This window comes from Lissotriton vulgaris, chromosome 10, assembly GCF_964263255.1.
Source record: "Lissotriton vulgaris chromosome 10, aLisVul1.2, whole genome shotgun sequence".
NCBI lineage: Eukaryota > Metazoa > Chordata > Amphibia > Caudata > Salamandridae > Lissotriton > Lissotriton vulgaris.
Window position 1 is genome coordinate 981,808,802 of NC_141698.1, and position 20,173 is coordinate 981,828,974.

At 44.8% G+C, this 20,173-nt stretch overlaps 1 protein-coding gene across 1 annotated transcript in view; it reads left to right on the plus strand.

The window, feature by feature from the left end:
* The window catches only part of THSD7A (thrombospondin type 1 domain containing 7A), a 959,544-nt gene that overhangs the window by 651,557 nt on the left and 287,814 nt on the right, over positions 1-20,173 (plus strand). Inside the window, exon 9 of the mRNA XM_086941983.1 lies at positions 3,207-3,441. Within this exon, the coding sequence (XP_086798109.1) occupies positions 3,207-3,441 (235 nt within the window). The remainder of the gene's footprint in view (positions 1-3,206; positions 3,442-20,173) is intronic.

Here is a 20,173-nt window from a genome sequence, read left to right on the forward strand (position 1 = left end):
GCAGTAAGTTATAAAAAAAAACACAATAGCCAAGTCAGTTTAGATCAGATGGCCAACTGCTCGCCTCTGGGGGTGGGGGTGGCGGACGAGTATCATTTTACCAGTTTACCACTGTGGCGATGAATACAGACCCAACCAGACAGACATACGTTTAATCGTTTACTTACACTAAACTACCTTTGTGTTTTGTGATTTAAAAGCTATATAAAAAGAAAATTAAACACGTACTATCCCATTCTTATGACTTCGGTCGATATGTGTGAGTTGTTTCAACTTACGGCCCTATCACAGGCATTGCCTCCTACGCATTCACGGTCCACGCGGCTTTGCTGGGCTGATGGAAGCTGCGACGTTATAGCATTTGCAGCACCGTGCTTTGGCGGCGCCTCACCTTAGCGCTTTTAAAATCACAGTAGCACAGTTTTGTCTTTATAATGCCTCTCATTAGCATGGAGCTCTCTGCCCACTCCGCTCTGAAGGGCCAGCTCTGGCACAGAGCTCGCAAAAACAGCAAGGCAGCTCGCCAAATGAGAACCAGACAATGATGGTTTGCAAACTAAAATAGAACATTCATGCAGCTCATTCGTCTTGCCTAGAAATACCAGGAAACAATTGGCTGTGCCAGACAGGGTCAGACTGGGAACCAAAACCAGCCCTTGTAAATTGCTCGCCCCTCCCCCCACCCCAGCGGGGGGTTGGGGGTGCCGCCGAGCTCTTTGCCAGGGCCAGCATTCTGCCGATTTTGTTATGCTGCAAAAACGGCCCTGTAACAAAAACAGCCCCCACCCATGCGGAGCACCTGGGGATTGCCCAGTGCCCACTACGACCAGTCCGGCCCTGGTGCCAGAGCAGACCTACATGCTGCCTACCTGTTGTCGTGCAGCAAGCTGTGCACAGAGCTGAGTCCACAAGGGTTAGGCAGAGTAACAGGGCTCGAGTCGGGGTACCACGCGGGTGGACGGCGTCCCCCCACTTATTTTACCAGGAGCTCGAGTACTGGAGCAAATGGAGGCACACATTCACTCTTTGGCCTCTCTGGGGCGAGATCGGAGCTCCTTCAGAACGCTGCTCAGGCGCTGGCTTCTCTGATGCAATTGCATCTAAGGGGTGAGCGAGGGGAGGCAATGAGTCTGATGGTGCAAACCACCTTTTGTGGCGTCACTTCCTGTTGTGATGTCAGCGTCCCCCCACTTCGTTTTTTAGGACTTGTGCCCTGGGCACAGACCATTGCATCCAAAGTTGTTACACATAATGGCCGACAAATTGCATATTTGTTAAAAGTGAGAGGTACACACTCATGCAATAGGACAGCCCATAATATTAAGAGTGGTGGGAGGATGGAGGGTTGGGGGCATGCATACTTTACGAGTGCCTGGAAGAGGGAGGGTTGCGGTAATGAGGGTGAAATGTCACTATTTTCCGCTACGTTCTGGGTCAGCCGGGAACCGGACCACGGTACAATGAGGTGCACTGCTTTGTTTAACTGATGCACCACCAATTACTTTCACTTACTCTCGTAGAGCAACGAGGGCTAAAAGTGATGGACGGGAGAGAGGCGAAGGAGGGGGTTGAACTAATGGGCGGAAGGGTAAACAAGCACTCATCAGCTGCACTCCTAGATCAGCATTGCGCGTAGGGCCTGCGTGCGCGTCGCTGCTCGCACCCGTGGCAATACTCCATCGGAGTGAACGCAAAAGCAAATCCAAAGCGTGGGAGGAGTCAGACCTCACAAAGTACAGGAACAGGTTGCCGCTGTATAGGCTCGACCTACAAATACAATACAACAAGGAAAAGTGGTCCCCTTACATGAAGTTTGCAACAGTGAAAAGAGTTGTGCAGCTCGACCTTGTTGCATGTGTTGTGCTTGAATTATAGAGAATGAGTCAAACAGATTCTGATAATGTTCATATCGCATAAAGACTTTTGCAAGCGAACAAAAATGGAGGAAACCGATGAGTAACCATTGCAAAAAATACTTGCATTCATGGTATATAATTTTTTGTAAGTAAATCCAGCCCATTTAAAACCGTTCTTTAAATAAGGGGCAATTTCATTTTACAATAATGTTTTACTTATTTATATGTCCGCTTGCTGCATTTTTGCCCTAATAAAAATCTTTGCAAAATAATTTTCCTTGATGGGTTAAATGCACAAATGTTGTTCTCTTCTTTCCCTTTTGTGCTAGCTCAAAAATAATGAAAAAACGTAACTATTCCCTAAGGGGTAATATACATTATAATGCACTTTAAATACAGTTTGTGCCATCGTGCAATACTTCTAAAGATAAACATTTTATATGTTCTGCAGCAAGTGCAAAATCGCTATAAAAAACACTCTGTCAGAAGGATCGAACTGTACTGCGTCATAATTCACCATGATTGTAATACCGTAAAATAATATCCCATGTCGTTTCCTTCATTTCTATGCGTTTAAACTGTGCTGGAGATTTGCTGGCCCTCAGAGCCTTGTGTAGTAACACATGTAATATGTACTATTTTTCGATGCCTTTGTTTTTGAGTTGAACTACTAATTACACTTGAAGCACAATATAATTTTCCCTCGGTTTACTATACACCGTTGACAGAATCTTTGTTCTACCAGTCCCTTGTTTTGAATTATTTTTCGTAGAGGCCGGTTGCCTTCTTTCGGAACTCAAAAAAAGTGAGTCACAGAATTGGGTAAAATTGAACAAATCTCTATTTGAGCATTCAAAACCTGATTCTGAGCGCCCATGTAAATCCAAGATGGGTGCTAATGGCAATTTGTACCTAAATTAGGATTACAAGTGGAATTTTTGTTCACCTTTCAAATGTATCCGGGCGATTCCAGGTGTGCAATTCGGAACAGGGAAAAACGTGCTTTGTTACCAGGATATCCTATAGTCTGGTGAATAGAAATCAGAATGGGTAATTCTGCACCCTGTGGTATCCGTATTTACCATGTGTAGGACTACCGCCCAAAATACTGGAACATCCGCAATGACTATGAAGCTACCATGTAGGATGCTAAAATCACCATCTAAACCACAACTATATCCTGCATTACAGGTGGGCATCTTCAAACGGTTACAATTGTGGCATAGTCCTGGCACAGTAAAAAAGGATTTGTTTTATGCTAAATGAATATTAGTGATTACTGATAGAATGCAGATTCACTTTCATCATTCTCTGGCCACGGTATTGACACGTCACATCATATTGTTGTAGGCGGATCTCAGTGTCCAAACAGCAGCGCTTTGCAGGAGATGCGCCCTTGCAATGAGCACCCTTGTACCGTGTACCACTGGCAAACTGGTCCATGGGGCCAGTGCATAGAGGATGTCTCGGTGTCAGCCTTCAACTCGTCCACCAGCTGGAATGGTGAAGCCACGTGCTCCGTGGGGATGCAGACAAGAAAGGTCATCTGCGTCAGGGTCAACGTGGGACAAGTGGGCCCCAAAAAGTAAGTAGTTTTAAGATTTAAATTTACTTAATACTATGTCCTTAAATGTTGTTGTCTTTCATGAATGTCCACAACCAACCCATTGCCTATACACTGGTTTTACTATAGAGATTCCTCAGACTGATTTGAAAAATAAGAGAACCAGCCAGCAGTCATTCATCTCCAACATGCCCTTTGAAAACCCTTTTATGCCTGGTTTATGCATGCTCAATTTGGAGTTGAATCATTAAGCCCTGCAAATGTCTTCAGCTGACATTATGAGAATGTCAAAAATTGATCATCCCTAGGTGCAACTTTTTGTCGTGGTAAATAACGATCACTTAAGGCCCAGCACTCATCAGGTACGCCTTATGCCCCACTTGTTGTTTATGTCCCTCAGAAGGGGGGAAAACATACAAGTAGTACACGTTATTCTCAATTCGAGGTGTGCAAATTGTAGATATGTTCTATTTGCCTGCATGATTTGCTCCTTCTGAAAATCGTGCAGACACTAGTCCCTATATTATCCTGGGTTGTAATCTGGCTTTGGGTGCAGACTGGAGTTTGCATCCAAATCGGGATATGCAAGATTCTTACAATGAAGGGCGTTTGAGTCCTATAAATGTGTTGCCGAGGTTGCCCCAGCGGCTGATTGGTAAGTGACATTTTTGAACGGGTTAGCTAAATGAAACCATTTAAAAATTCAGTGAAAAAAAAGATTACACCAGGGTAGTGTGTAAACCACGAAAAAACATGTTTTGTTTATGATCATAACAAAAGGACACAATTGCAGGTCTACTGGTCTCGAGCCTGCTTGTTCATAGCCACCCTTCTTTTCCTTTGCAAGAATAGCCTATATCTGTTCTTCTGTGGGGTAAATTCCCTAAAATGGGCATTACTCACTACATTACCAGGAAGGCGTCCTTTTTCCTTTTTTATTGCATGATAAATGTAGCAAATGCTTAAAATGTTTAAGATGAGCTGTAGATGTGTTGATCTGAGTCCCCCATTAGCAATATTCGGCTCTCCACTAATCCGTCGAAAATGGTCAATATCTGTTATTCACATTTCACTTAACCTAACAATGAAACATGCATGGTAGGCTGACCTGAAAATCCAATTCCAATTGTTCCCACAGTAAACATGGGATAAGACGCCATGAATCAAAACCAAGGCCATACCGTCACTATTTTCCACAAATTCAGACGCCGTATGTTTCACTGTTACACCTGGAAGCCCCCTGAATGTGCACATGCGTGTCTATTTTCTGCATGTTTGATTTTTTCCTATTAGAGCAAGTCACAATTGTACAATGGTACATTTATTTAGTTAATTGCCCAATATTCTTTGGTGTTGCTCGGTGACAGAAATATTTTTACTTACACGGGCACACTGGCAAACAAATTATGTTCCTTCAATTTGCAATAATTAAGTAGAAATGCACTATAATTTTTCACACGGTGAATAGCTGTCGAATCCTTATCTTACCTTAACAAAGTTTAAAAATCCACAAAAACTGCGCTGATTAGAAAACAGTGGCCCACATGCATCAATGTAGGATTTTGCATTTCTCAAATAGCGAAAATTAAGGAATCGCTATTTGAGAAATGCAAAATGCTATGCATCAAGAAATCCTAAAAGTTTTTAGGATTTCTTCATTTTCGAAAATTGCGATTCCTTAATTGCGAAGTGCAATTAAGGAATCGCATTACATTGATTCCTATGGGCCTAGAGGCCCATAGGAATCAATGTAGTCAATTTGAAGCCAGTAGCAAATTGCGAGTGGCACTTAGAACATTTCATGGGTGCAGGGGGGGGGTCCAAAGGACCCCCCCATGCACCCCTGAAATGTATTTTTCGCATCATGTTGCACACACACATGTCCTAAGGACATGTGTGTCCGTAACATGAACGTTTTAAAAATGCATTTTCTGCATTATTTACAGTTTTTGCAAATTTACCGAGTAGTTCAACTACTCGGTAAATCTGTCCCGCAAAATGCGATTTCTCTTTTGAAAATGTATTCATGCATTGCTTTTAGGAAATCGCACATTTGCGATTTCCTAAAAGCAATCGCATTTTTGGAAATCGCTCAAATGTAGCGATTTCCAAGAATGATTGATGCATTCCAAAATGCATTTTTGGAGTCGCAAACGGCCGATTTTAAGGAATCGCACCGTTTGCGACTCCATAAATGCTTGATGCATGTGGGCCATAGTCACTGCACCCCCACTAGTAAGTATTGTAGATATGCTAAAAATATAGCAGTCTGTTGTCTGCCATGTAGTCAAACCGCCGACCGTCAATTGATGATGTCACTAAAAAAGGGCCCCGTCTGCAACTTTTATAAATCATGCAAACGCATCAAGCTGTAGCTGACACTGCTAATCCTTAAGGAGATTAAAATGTGTATGGTTGTAAACTGAATTTGTCTCCTTTTTCATGTCACAAAACCTCAAAAGAAGTGTCTGGAATCTTTTTTTCATCTCAGCAAATATGTCTTTGCTTAGCAACAGGTACAGCAAATAAGCACTTATGATTCCTTACATTAGAAGATAATGAGGACAGGTCACAAGATGACTGTATAATCAGGAAGGACAGGTAGCATAAGAAATCAGTTTTCGACCAACAAGCAGGCCAGAAACTGTATGGTTATGGTGTCCAGACCTATAGTCTGCTTGTTTGATATGTGGAAACCATCAAGCACTATGGAGCAGCCGCCTCTGCACCTTTCTAGATTCAACTACAATCCACTAAATTGGGAACAACGATAATCCCAGAAGGAGTCCAGGGTAGAGACTACCCTATCATTCCTCTTCCAGGTGGACCCGCTAGCAGATGCTATATATCTAAAAGTTTTGCCTTCCATGAAGATCTGAGCTAGTGATGGTTACTAGGCGAGCTGGCATTTTTTCACCCAAATGGGCTGCAGCCATAGTTGACATGATATAAAGTAGCAGCCTGGTTGACGCAAAAGACCTACTAAGATCTGGTAGCCTCCTATGTAGGACTGACAACTTCCCTAAAGCATAGGAGCCCATGAAGAAGGCTTCCTTGCTCTCACCACTCCAGTCCCTTAACCCCTTCGCTGCAGGGGTAATTCTCCCCACCGCTGTGCTGGTGACTAGCCCAGCTCATCATGACTCACAGTGGAGCTGTGCTCATGACGAGCTGGGCTCGTCACAGACCCGCCCACTGACTAATTCTCCCGAACAGGCGGGGAATTAGCCGCGCGTGGGTGGGCCGCGGCCATTATGACGAGCTGAGCTCGTCATGAGCAACGAAGGAGTAAAAATATTCAGGCGAATGTAAGGCATGATACAGAGATCGTTCATCAGGAGAAAACAATAGAGCCCCAGTGCAAGACTTCAGGAGCACTCTCTGTATCCCGCTCAGATGAAAAGGAATCGCATTGCAAATGATGTGAAGCACTATGGAGTAAATCCCATGGGGGGTGGCATACTTGGGGCACGGGTCACGGTCAGCAGGTGAGCTCATAGGTAAATCATCTGTCTCTGTTCCGAAAACCATACAGAGATCCAAGAAGGGGAGGCTGTATGTGTTGTTATATATTGGCTATGCTATGCTATATTATATTATACTATCCAGTCGGAGGGAGTGATCCCTCAAACTGATGGGGCTTGATGTGCGACGTTGCGAAGTTCACCGTCCCTGTCAAAAGGAAGTTCCTGAGAGCTGTCGCAGAGCCCAACGTCGCATTTGAACTTGTTGAACCATTCGGGTAAGTTCCACAATAAAAAGAAGTCAAAGCATGCTTCAACTTCACCTCATCCTTTAGCCGATGAGATGAGGCAGCATCAGCTATTGAGGTCTGGCTCTGTGATTGAGCCAGGCTCTGGGCTGCTCCACACCTCCACGAGTTTCTGGAAGCTGGAACGAACACTGCCCAATTTTTTGGGTGGCCCTTTCCCTCCGGCATGTATTTGGGCCCCACAGGTTCAGGAGGGGCCCCTACTGGATCCACGCAGGTGGCTCCAGTCCTGGGTCCAGTTGAGCCCAAGAGGTCCACAAATGGATCCAGATCGGTGCCGATCATGTCACCTTGACCTTTCTTGGTGCCGTTCCCAAGGCCAACACTTTGGCGCCATAGGCGCTCCCCAGCAGCGGCATATCTATTATCATCTCCAACTCAAACAAGCATTGGCAGAGCCAATAGGTCTCGCATTTGGGACCTTATAAGTGTTTAGCCATGCAACAGTTGATGTTGTTGCACCAAGGATATTCTGCTGCATAACTAAATACTTATAGGGTCCAAAAAGCGAGACCTATTGGCTATGCCAATGCTTGTTTGATTTTTGTTGTTGTTTTGTTTAAGCTGCCAGATCTACAATAGTTGAAAATGGTTTTTGTTAAAAGTTCTTTGCATCAAATAAACTTGTTTTCATTGCTCTGAATGTTGTTTCCATTCTGGTTGTAGGAAGCAGTCATTCCCAGGGGTGTGACGGCTGCCTAGCTGTGCGCATGCACCAAACTTTTCAAATGAGAAAAAGCCTGGTGCAGGCATAATTTACAAGTGTGGAGAGAGTGAGCCCCAGGCAGCATAACTCAATCACACAGAAGTTCATGCACTGCACCTGCATACTCAGCATGATTTAAGGAAACTCGACCCACTCCCTCCCAGGCATCGAGCACATATTTCCCAAGAAACTCTGCGTGCACTGACAGCTGGAGGTGTGTGTGCCTGGTGAAAGCGTTCACAGACGGCTGGTGGTGTGTGTGCCTGGTGGAAGCGTGCACTGACGGCTGGTGGTGTGTGTGCCTAGTGGAAGCGTGCACTGACGCTGGTGGTGTGTGTGCCTGGTAGAAGTGTGCGCTGACGGCTGGTGGTGTGTGTGCCTGGTGGAAGCGTGCACTGACAGCTGGTGGTGGGTGTGCCTGGTGGAAGCGTGCACTGACGGCTGGTGGGGTGTGTGCCTGGTGGAAGCATGCACTGATGGCTGGTGGTGTGTGTGCCTGGTGGAAGCATGCACTGACGGCTGGTGGTGTGTGTGCCTGGTGGAAAAGCGTACATTGGCGGCTGATGGTGTGTGTGCCCGGTGGAAACTTCTGTACTGACGGCTGGTGTTGTGTGTTCCCGGTGGAAGCGTGCACTGACGCCTGGTGGTGTGTGTACCTGGTGGAAGTGTGCACTGACAGCTGGTGGTTTCTGTGCCTGGTAGAAAAGCATGCACTGACGGCTGGTGGTGTGTCTGCCTGGTGGAAGAGTGCACTGATGGCTGGTGGTGTGTGTGCCTAGTGGAAGCGTGCACTGACGCTGGTGGTGTGTGTGCCTGGTGTAAGTGTGCACTGATGGCTGGTGGTGTGTGTGCCTGGTGGAAGCGTGCACTGACAGCTGGTGGTGGGTGTGCCTGGTGGAAGCGTGCACTGACGGCTGGTGGGGTGTGTGCCTGGTGGAAGCGTGCACTGATGGGTGTGGTATGTGTGCCTGGTGGAAGCGTGCACTGATGGCTGGTGGTGTGTGTGCCTGGTGGAAAAGCATACACTGACGGCTGGTGGTGTGTGTGCCTGGTGGAAAAGTCTGCACTGACGGCTGGTGGTGTGTGTGCTTGGTGGAAGCATGCACTGACAGCTGGTGGGGTGTGTGCCTGGTGGAAGCGTGCACTGATGGCTGGTGGTGTGGGCCTGGTGGAAGCATGCACTGACGGCTGGTGGTGTGTGTGCCTGGTGGAAGTGTGCACTGACGGTTGGTGGTGGGTGTGCCTAGTGGAAGCATGCACTGAAAGCTAGTGGTGTGTGTGCCTGGTGGAAGCGTGCACTGACGGCTGGTGGAGTGTGTGCCTGGTGGAAGCGTGCACTGCCGGCTGGTGGTGTGTGTGCCTGGTGGAAGCATACCCTGATGGCTGGTGAGCTGTGTGCCTGGTGGAAGCGTGCATTGATGGCTGGTGGGGTGTGTGCCTGGTGGAAGTATGCACCGATGGCTGATGGTGCGTGTGCCTGGTGGAAGCCTGCACTGACGGCTGGTGGTGTGTGTGCCTGGTAAAAGTGTGCACTGATGACTGATGGTGTGTGTGCCTAGTGCAAGCAGGAGCATTCATAGTATAGAAGACACAAATAAAACTGACGAAGAGGGAGGGGGGAGTGCAAGCAGAGGAGCATTCACAGGATAGACGACACAAATGAAACTGACAAAGAGGGAAGGGGAGAAGGGAGGGGGAGTGCGAGCAGAGGAGCCTGATTACAGCAATAAAAAACACAGATGGCTGCTGTGCACGTGCACATGCTGGTGAATGCAAGCTGGAGGCCAGCAAAAGCCTCTGGTGGTACTTTTAAGAGCCAACTTACTAAATGTCTCAAAGAGTAGCGCATGCGCTGTCTCGGGTGAGACCTAAAAAGGAGCCAGAGGGGTGTTATCCGACGCCGGACCGGTGCCGACCGGAGCCTTGCATTCCGCACCGGATCCTGAGCCTGAACCCTACTCATATATGGACTGAGCTGAGGATCTGGTTGAAGCCAGTGGCCTAGATACTTCTCCAGATGCTGGCATGCTTTCTCTCCCTACCATGTCTATGAAGGAGGGCACTTTTTTCAAAGTTGTGGTGCAGAGGGCAGCTGAGGTCCTGGACCTTAGCTTGTCCTAGGTGGCTACAAAGATAATTGTCTTGATGGAAGTGCTTCAACCAGGAGTGTCCCCTTTAGAACCACTTCTCCCTTTCAATTTAGCGCTCACTGATGATTGGTCCAACACCAACAGAGGGACTGCTGTGAATGGGATGATTGCCTGTCACCACTGCCCCACTCCAGGGGACACACATTTCCTCACCCAACACCCTACCCCAGAGAACTTGGTTGTCCAAACCTCCATGTCCCATCCAAGTTCTGGCCCATTCCCTGTTGCACTCCTGGTTAGGGAATCCAAAAGGCTGGACAATCTTGGAAAGAATATGTTTTCTTGCACCAGCCTGGCACTGCGGTACTTGTACCCCATGTGCCATTTGGGTCACTATTGCCATGCACTGTGGGATGCAGTTGCACAGTTGCTGCCAATGGTCCTGGAGGAGGCCCACCACACCATGGTCTCACAGGCTGTTGCTGGTGGGATCAATGCAGCGGAGTTCACCATCAGTTGTGGGGATTTGACACCACCAAATCAATAGGTAGAGCGGTTTCATTAACAGTGGCCCTGGTTGAGGATGACTAGCTTTTCTGGGGATGCCCAGCCCTCCCTCATGGACATGCCCTTTGATGGCTCCCATCTTTATGGAGACAAGATTAATTTGGTCCTGGAGATCTTTAAGGATAACAGGGCTATAACCAGCTCTTTGCGCCTTTCTATGGCCTCTCATGTCCATCAACCTTCCTTTCGCCCCTTTTGTGTTCACAGAAGGGGCAGGCGAGTGTGTCTTTACCCGGCCAGCCACCGTGGCATGTAAGCTCCCCAGCCTCTGCTTGGCTGCAGATGTGGTTCCTACTAGCCCAGTGGGTCAGGTGGCCAGCGGTCAAATCAGTCCACCAACCCCCCAGTAGCTGCAGCCTCCAAACCCTCCTAGTCTGCCCATTTACCATCATGGGCACCCAGTGGGAGGTAGGATTTGCCTTTACCTGCCATGCTGGCACTCCACAACATTGAACTGGTGGGATTTGCAGATTGTCCAAAGGGGCTACTCCTACCCCTTTGATACTACCCTTCCCTCTATACCACCCTCCTTTGTCAGGCTAATGGAGGACCACCTATCTCTTCTCCACCAGGAAGTGATGGCTATTTTGGCCACAGAAGTCATAGAGAGAGGGCTGGCACCAGAAGTTGGTTTTGGTTGCTAGTCCCGCAACTTTCTGGTGCCCAAGATTATGGAGGCCTTGATCCTGTCCTGAACCTATGCTCTCTCAATTTCTTACTCAGGAAGGAGAAATTCCAGGTGCACACTCTGGCTCAGGGTCTGTCTGCCCTAGACCCTGGAGACTGGATGATAGCGTTGGACTTTCAGGACGCCTATTTTCATATTCTCATCCTGCCTGCCCACAGGCGCTACCTGTGTTTCATGGTGGGCCAAGAGCATTTTTAGTTTGCTGTGCTTCCTTTTGGCCTCACCAGCACCCCTCAGGTATTCACCAAGGTGATGGTGGTAGTTTCATCTCATCTGTGGAGATCAGGGGTGCCAGTCTCCCCATATCTCAACAACTGGCTGTTGAAGGTGGGCTCGCCCCAGGCTGTCATCTCCCACCTTCAGACTATGACAAACCTCCTGCATTAACTATCACAGTACCGTAGTCACATCTGACTTCGTCTCAGGCACTCCCCCTTCAATGAAGTCATTCTGGGCACGGTGCAGCCTCTGGCCTATCCTCCCAAGTGGTGAGTCCAGGATATTCAGGCTATGATACAGATGTTTCAGCCTCTGTCCTGGATTTTAGTGAGACTGACTGTAAGGCTGCTGAGACTCATGGCCTCCTGCGTCCTGCTGGTGACACATGCCCATTGGCATATGCAAGCTCTGCAGTGGGGCCTGAAGTTCTAGTGGGTGCAGCATCAGGGGAATTTCTCCGCCATGGTCAAGATCTTGAGGGGATATTCCTGATAACTTGATAGGCACTGGCTAAGAACCAACTGCTGGAGTGTTTGCATGCTCATTCCACCAGAGCTAGGGCTGTTACTACTGCGTAAGCTCACGGAGTCCCGGTCCTGGATATATGCCAGGCAGCGACATGGGCCTTATTGCAGAAGTTCGCCAACTATTACTATATGGACAGCCAGGTCTGTAGTGATTCGCAATTTGCCCATTCAGTCCTTCAGGACTTCCTTGTGCGACGTTGGTCCGCAGACCCACCTCCGGTGAGGTATTGTGTGGGTATCTGTTCTAAGGTAAGGAATCTGTGGATAGAAGTCTCTACCAGATTAACAAGTTACTTATCTTCGGTAACACCTTAACTGGACTCTTTCTAGTCGTAGATTCCTAATCGACTTACCCATCTTCCCTGCTCTCCGAACGTATTTCTAGGGATAGGGGACTTGCCTTTCAGTGCCCTAGTTTTCCACACCAGTGTACTTTGTGGCTCAGTTCTTCTGACGTGGAAAGTCGCGAAAAGTAACTGACGTCAGCGTACTTGGGTTCGCCAGTTTAGACATTACGAACATCATTTCTGGTGCGGAATGGGGCCAGCGATGCCATGTGGAGTCAAACAATGCCACCTACCGGCACGCAGGGGTACTGCTCACAAAAAATTCCGGATCCACTCTGACTCAGGGGAATATTCTAAGGTAAGGCGTCTGTGGCTAGATAGATTCTCTATCAGATATGGCATTACCATTTGGGAATCCGTTGAATATTAGAATCCTCCAGAAAAGTTACCATGTTCCTTATTTTTCCTTTAGCGTTTTTAACAGTCAGAATGAATGGCTCCTGTGTTAGCAGGCAAGAGCAGTTTAATAATTTTTTTAAAAAAAATTAAAATGACCTATATTTCTATCATAAAACCAAAGTATGGAGCTAATGTGATTAATAAGCAGTTTGAAGGGGCACTGATTTGTGTATATAAACATGGTGGTGGGTTGACAAGTTCAAATATAGAAGGAACAAACACGAGCATATCTGGTGATGAAAAGTGACACATTAGTATTTCTTTTCCAGCACCAACGGTACTTTGTGCTGGAAATGTGCTGGTTTCACAGCCCAATAACTACTTTTTGTTACTCTACGGCAACGGGGCGCTATTTGGTTGGATCATTGCAAATATCCATATATTTTGATGTAAAGTCTGATCTACTACGGTAGCCAGACTGGAATTTGCATTTCAAAAGTTCCTTTTTGAAGCAGGAATTAAAAAGAGAATTTATTTAATAAAAAACAATTATTTCCATGTGTGTGAAGTGCACAGCACACATCCAATATTTGGAATGCTTCTCAATTGTGTCTATGCATAGGAATTTATACTGGAAGGGTATCCTTCCAAGACAAATCATATACAGTGCACACTATTCTGCACCATGGTACAAAACTGTGCGTCACACGCAGGACTTTATTTAGAACAGGAGTGGAGGGAAAGACTGAAGTACATGCCAGGCTTAGGAGTCATAGTCATAGTCAATACCACTTTATTCGATTCATAAAAAATCATAAAAGTCACAGTACAAGAGGGATTACAGTAATATACATAAAACAGTTAAAAAAGTTGTATATATACATGTGCAAAACGTTTTTTAAAAAGACATTTCATTTGAAGTAATAAAAGTAATAAAAATACAGCAGCAGTATCAGTTAATCTATTGCATTCCGATTTTTACAACGAATGGAAGCCACTATGAAACTTGCTACTCCAAACATGATTACTGGGATTCCATTAACTGCAGATAAATTAGTGCTGGTTTAACTTGCAAGAATCCCTTTTTCTTTAACAAAGGTACAATAAACTTTCTTCTGGCTGTTCTATACAAAGGACAGAAAAACATAAAATGGGTAGTGTCCTGGAGGGAATGGCCATCACATCTACAAGGGGGAGCATCCTTTGGCTTACACCATGTTTTGTGGTCAGTTAATAATGTGTGCATCTGATTAAATCTAAACTTTGTCAATACCCAACGATGAAACGGGATTGTTACTAACCAGGCTTAGGAGTTGCAGCTCCTGCAATGCAAAGGAGATTTGGCTGCTGTGCTGCAGTTAGTGAAACATTTTCAAACCTGCCCCATACTATTTTGGTTTAAAACCGACAATAATACATGATTAACCTCTAACACACAGATTCGCACCTATGGTGGACTGTAAAAACACAGACGGTCAAATACAAACTGACTAGATGAGGAAAAAGGTCTATCTAACAAGATCACAGAGGTTTAAACTTATATTCAGAGCATGATTTGAGCTGACATGTTTTATCTAGCAAACCACCAGTTTTGTGCTTATCTCTCCCAGTTTGGGAGTGCAATCCTCAAATGTATTTCCAAATCAATGTTAATAGAATTTCTTCTGTTTTTTATGAGCATGATCGAGGCTGCAAGGAAGGAGGTTGAGATGCCTCGACTGAATAGTACCTGCAGCACTTTCTGCTGTATTTACGTCTTGGTCTTGTTGTTTGGAAAAGAAGCACAAAAAATAGTGTGTCATTTTCTGAAGTGGAAGAATGTAAGTGGACATCTTTGAGATTTTCATTCCTGTGAAATACTGGATTAAAAATTATGTTACCATTTGAAAGAAATTAATTGGGCTACTCGTTGAGGGTGGATGAAACCCTTCTCAAGCAGCAAGCACAATTCTTGTAAGGGTCAAATCACAAGCAAACCCCAAATTATCGTGTGCTCATCCCTCTGCTAGCTTGGCACAGAGTAGTCAGGCATAACATATGTTATGAATTTTTACAGCACCTCAAACAGTAATACGGTGAAATGACAACACATGAACAATCCCACACTGATTAAGAGATATAAAACAAAATAGAATAAATAGTTTGACACAAAAATGCTAAAATTCCAATCAGTAGAACCAGAAATATTCAATTTTAAGAGCCCAAGCGCCACTTTTGCACTATTTGGTCATGTGAGACTGGGAGAAAGACACACATTCAGGCTGACGGCGATGGAGTGCAGGTCGAATACAGGGATCAGGTTAGACCCACTGAAAAAGTTACTTCCCAGTCCAGCGACAAGAGTTCCCTTCAAGGTGCAAGGGCACACAAAGAGCAGGGAGAGTTTTGTGGGCATCCATTGAAGTAGTGGAAAGAGCCATCCGGGGACGGTCATTGCTGTAGAGTGAAGATCCTGTCGGTGGCGTGGATAGTCAGAACTGAAGCTTCACATTGGTCGTTACCACAGCGGTCAATACTGTAGCGTGAAGACTTAGGGTGATGGAACTTCAGTGTACTATTGTGTTTATATACTTACCCTGTCTGGACATATCTGTGTGCTTTCCTCGTGCATCCTATTGTTTAAATATTGGTTCCACGTCTAGCCAGATGCTTCCAGGAGTCCCTTGTCACTGGCTTGGCTGGTTGTTGGCGAGTTCTTGGCAGTGAACATCACTGGACGTGGGCTCCTTTGACATGCAATAAACTACTGATTATCACCTGTCTGCACCTCTTTTTCAACATCTGACAACAATTTGCGGAAGTATCCGTTTCGGGAGCTCACAGTCCATTCCTGCCTCTAGTGTGTACTGACTGCCGGTGTCCTTCTTCTTGGCTCTGGAATCGAGCGTAGCCTATGCCGCTGGTTTCCTGGATTTCTTTGGCCTGCAAGAGGTCAATTGCTGGTGCCGTACAACATTGTTGCCGTTCTCCTGCTGTGAGCGATAGCATTTGGGCTCACCTTGCAGCTTGAGTGTAGCGAGCTCACACCACTCGAGCATTGAGAACTTGTGGTGTTCAGGCAACAAAGTGTCACACGTCTATGGTTCATGCAGCAACTCGAGCTGCCAGAACTCACACAGCAGCTCGAGTGTTCAAGAGCTTGTGCTGCTTCATCACATCATCGCTTGTGCGATTTTGTCCAGACAGAGCTAACTGTGGTAATTGGCTCTAAGTAACGATTTTTCCTATTGGCTCCGACACAAACACCTGGTTAGCTCAATCCACAGAGTCATTTTATTGGTTTCTGGTAAGGTGTTTTAGCATATTTAGGGTTTTTTTCAACGAGCTATTTGTCTGGAGTCAGTCCCGTGTTGGAAATCCTACAGTTCATCAACCACGCTATTTATTTTTGAGCTACACAGGAAATTATCTTTTCAGTGGATTTTGAGGGATTTTGAGGTAACATGTTTCTATTTATACACCAGTTTATATACTGAGCATTGGATGTTTTTCTCAGTTTTCCTTCAGTTCTTAAAGTTTGTTTATTATTATTTATCACATCTCTATTGCCATGGTTTTCAACTAATGTTCATGTTCAGATCAAATCTCTCAAGTGCCAGTAACAGCCCATCCAGGCACACCTAAGCTCTCTTTTGTGTGTGGCCGTCTAGAGGAATATACAATACCCAACTGTCAGTTACACCCAGCCATGCAGGAAAATGCCAACTTTCTAAAAGTGGCATTTTCAAAATTTTAATTTAAAATCTGACTTTCCCATAAATGAAGATTTTCATTAGAATTCCACAGACACCAAACATGAACTGGGCACCTGTTACAGCTTCTTAAATGGAATGAGTTAACTCTAATTTAATCCAATGGGAGAGGTTTGCCTTGCAATAGTGAAAATGAATTTAAGAATTTTTCACTACCAGGTCATGTAAAGCTTAAAAGTACATGTCCAACTTTTTAAATACACTACACCTAGGCATCTGGGCTGTACAGGGAATACCCTAGGGGTGACCTACGCATATTAGAAAGGAAGGTTAGGGCCTGGCAAAAGGTTTATCTTGCCAGATTAAACCTGCACACGTAGGCTGTCATCGCAGACATGAGACATTTTTAAAGGGCTACTTAGGTGGGTGTACAATAAGTGCTGCAGGACCACTAGTAACATTTAATTTACAGGCATGGGTACATGTAGTACCATTTTACTCTGGGCTTATATGTAAATTAAATATGGCAATTGGGGATAAGCCAATGTTGCCAAATGTTAAGGAGTGAGCACATGCACTTTAGCACTGGTTAGTAGTAATAAAGTGCACAGAAAAGACCAGCAAAAACGAAATTATATAAAATGGAAGAGGAAGGCAAAAGGTTTTGAGGAAACAACACCCTAAGTCTGACAGGTCTAACAACATTGCTAGGAATGCATACATAATCTCTTCTCTGCACCCTTAATGCCACATTCATTTCTACTCAACCAAAACATTCACATTTATTGAGTATTCCATCGACATTAAGTTTTTAAAATACAAGAATATAATTGAGCTGCTTATGTCTTCTATGTGAAAAGGCTGTATTTTCTCTTGTCATTAGACATCTTACCCTTCAGCGTTACCTTTTTCTGTGCCACTGTTCATCCTAAACAACAGCAGTGTGCTTTGCAAGAAAGAATAGAAAATGCAATGGCAGAGCTATTGGTGAGAGAAGGGGCCATTCAGCCTCAGCCCTTGCCCTCCCTGGGTTGCTTTGTTGTTCCTGCATCAAGTGGCTAAATAAAATAATTGTTTGCATTTCAGAAGTAAAATACATCACAATTCCAGTTGCCTGACATGATTGAAGGGGCCCAGGCAAGAGCATAACAGAAAGGGGGAGACTTATCAAAATCTTGTGCTGCTGCAGGGTCACACAAGATGACACAAAGCAGTGCAAAGTCTTTATAGGGGATTTACCTTCTAGCACAAACCCTATTTTGCACTGGAAAGAGGCCCTTTTTGTAGCTCAAATGGCCCTATGCTGTGTTTTTCACTACATTGCATCAACGGGTCATTCCACGGGCAGTACTTGGGTGTACCAACGCTACCATCTATGCTTCTTGATGCAATGCCTGATCCACAAAGATTGTCAGGCATGACTTTATACAAAAAATAATGCCTTCCTGAGGGAAGCGTAAAACAGGAGAAATATTTTTATTTCACACATCCAATGTGTGAAATGTGAGTAAAATTGTTTAACTCTATTAGTTTGTACTGGAAGTATAAACTCTCACTAGAAATCCTATAGTAGAAATCATGCACGCACGCACACACCTTTGCACCGCAAAGGTTATTTATGGTGCTAGGTAGCCAGTTTGTTCACCAGCAGGGGTCATCGGAGAACAGAGAGGGTAAGTAATGGTGGACTTGAGGGCTGCAGATTGCATGCAGTGAAAGCGAGAAGAATTGGCAGATTTACTAATCATTCATGAAGCACAACAACCAAAGTTGATCCTTTGCACAAAGTACAAAAGTGTGTTTGTGATGTCTAGTATAGCTAATGTACTGGAAGGATTACATTCCAAAAAACAATGCCCTGACATTAAAACATTTTCTTCATTAAATGTGTAATGCATAGTGCACAGTGCAATACTTCATAGCAAAAAAATCTTGCTCTCTTGCTTTGCACCTGCCTCAAGGAGGAGTAATATTTGTATGCAAAGCCATATCTAACATTGTTGGTAGATAGTGCTTTGAATCAAAAACCATGAATGGTAATGTGAGAACATCCAAACGCCATGCATGAGATGTTCCCTTAACGCAAAATAGCGCAAAGTGTTTGTAGGTTACTGTAGGTGAGGCCCACCAGCACTTATTTTTGGGGACCAGCACCTATTTTTCCTCAACAAAATTTGATCCAGAGAAAGAAAGGGAAAAACACAACAGGTGGAAAAAGGAGGAAGAGAAAGATGAGAACACAGTGACAAATAAAGAAAGAAGGGTTTGGAAAAACCTGAAAAAATGAGATATAGAGGCAGAGACTGTCTGGTTGTACATTAAAGAGGCACGAGGTGGGATCAAGACTAGATAGCCTTGGTATTCGGTACCCCTGACCTTCGTTAGTGCCGGACACGGGCTTGTGGGCAAACGTTTTAGGTTCAGCACTTATATTTTATTTTAATTAGGCATTGAGTGAATCCCTACTTCCAAACATTCAGTAACAGGCAATTGTTAAAGCAGTGGTTGTCCACAAGTATAGGAGAGCGCCTCCCTTTTATTATTGGGGTGTGCTGCCTTCTGTAATGCATCATTCAATATTCAGATACACCATAAGTACAACAGTTGTTCCAGAAACGAATTGACAAGTAAGCTAACTGAGAGCATGGTCACATAATAAGCTAACTTTAACAACTAAATTTAGGTCAATTGTCCTTCTTCTCTTTCCAATACTGATCTTATTTAAAGCCCCTTCTGCTTTCTAACTTTCAAGTGACAGCTTTCATAAGCACTTTAGCCCCTCTTGTTAAGACTCATCTTCTTCATCCCTGCTGCCTCTGAGAGCCCATCCTAGCACTGAAGGTTGTGGACCAAATGTCCCCCGTTTGCGCTTCTCCAGCGGACTCACCATCCTCTCATAAGCTTTCAAACTGGTGAGGGTTGCAGAGACAATGGTTCCAAATTCCATGGTTAATGTATATCTTTTGCCTCACCTGTAATGATTGTAGCATTCAGTCATTGTTTTATTTCAAACGGTCTGCAATGATTTGCTACAGAATTTTATTTCAATCATATAGATGTTTTGTTGTTGATGCCTTGATTTTCCACTTGAGGAATGGGGCAGTTGACTAAACCTTTGTTGGCCTGCGTACTTTCAAATGCTGACAGCCTCCTATATATCGCCGCTTAGAATTCTAGTTCTCCTCTGATCTTGACCCAAGTGTAATATTTATTCAATAGAGACAAACTGAAAATGGAATAGGTCTTTTTAGGGCAGGTCGGGGCATGCAACAAATTGGGCTATCTTGTTTCACATACAGCACATCAACTTTCATTATTTACACATAGACTTACAGACCTCCAATTAAAATCAAATTTTACACATAGCCACACTGGATGACTGAAGTTTATCATTTCTAGCAGCTTTGAACATTTGGAAATTATATCATTTCTTTAGTATGCGCCCTTCTTCGCAAATTCCCTATCACTTAAAATTCCATGACATTAGAAATTTGATGAGGAAGTTGGTCAGTCTTTCGGCAGAGGGGACTGATGAAGGAAAATACAGTAAAAAGACTGAGTGGCTAACAGACACCTATGATTTTATCATAAAGAAATTGTTGGCCATGATGGACTAAGGAGCACACCAGTTTAGATTTGGTGATTTTCAAAGACATCTGAATTAAGAACAATTATAGGGTTATGTTTCAATGATCATTTGCAAGAGGTCTTTCCAATTTGCTGGAACACACAAACATTACCAATGGTACTGCCCAAGCTTCACAAGCACTTCTCATTTCATGTGTAGCTATGCTCAGGCATGCGGT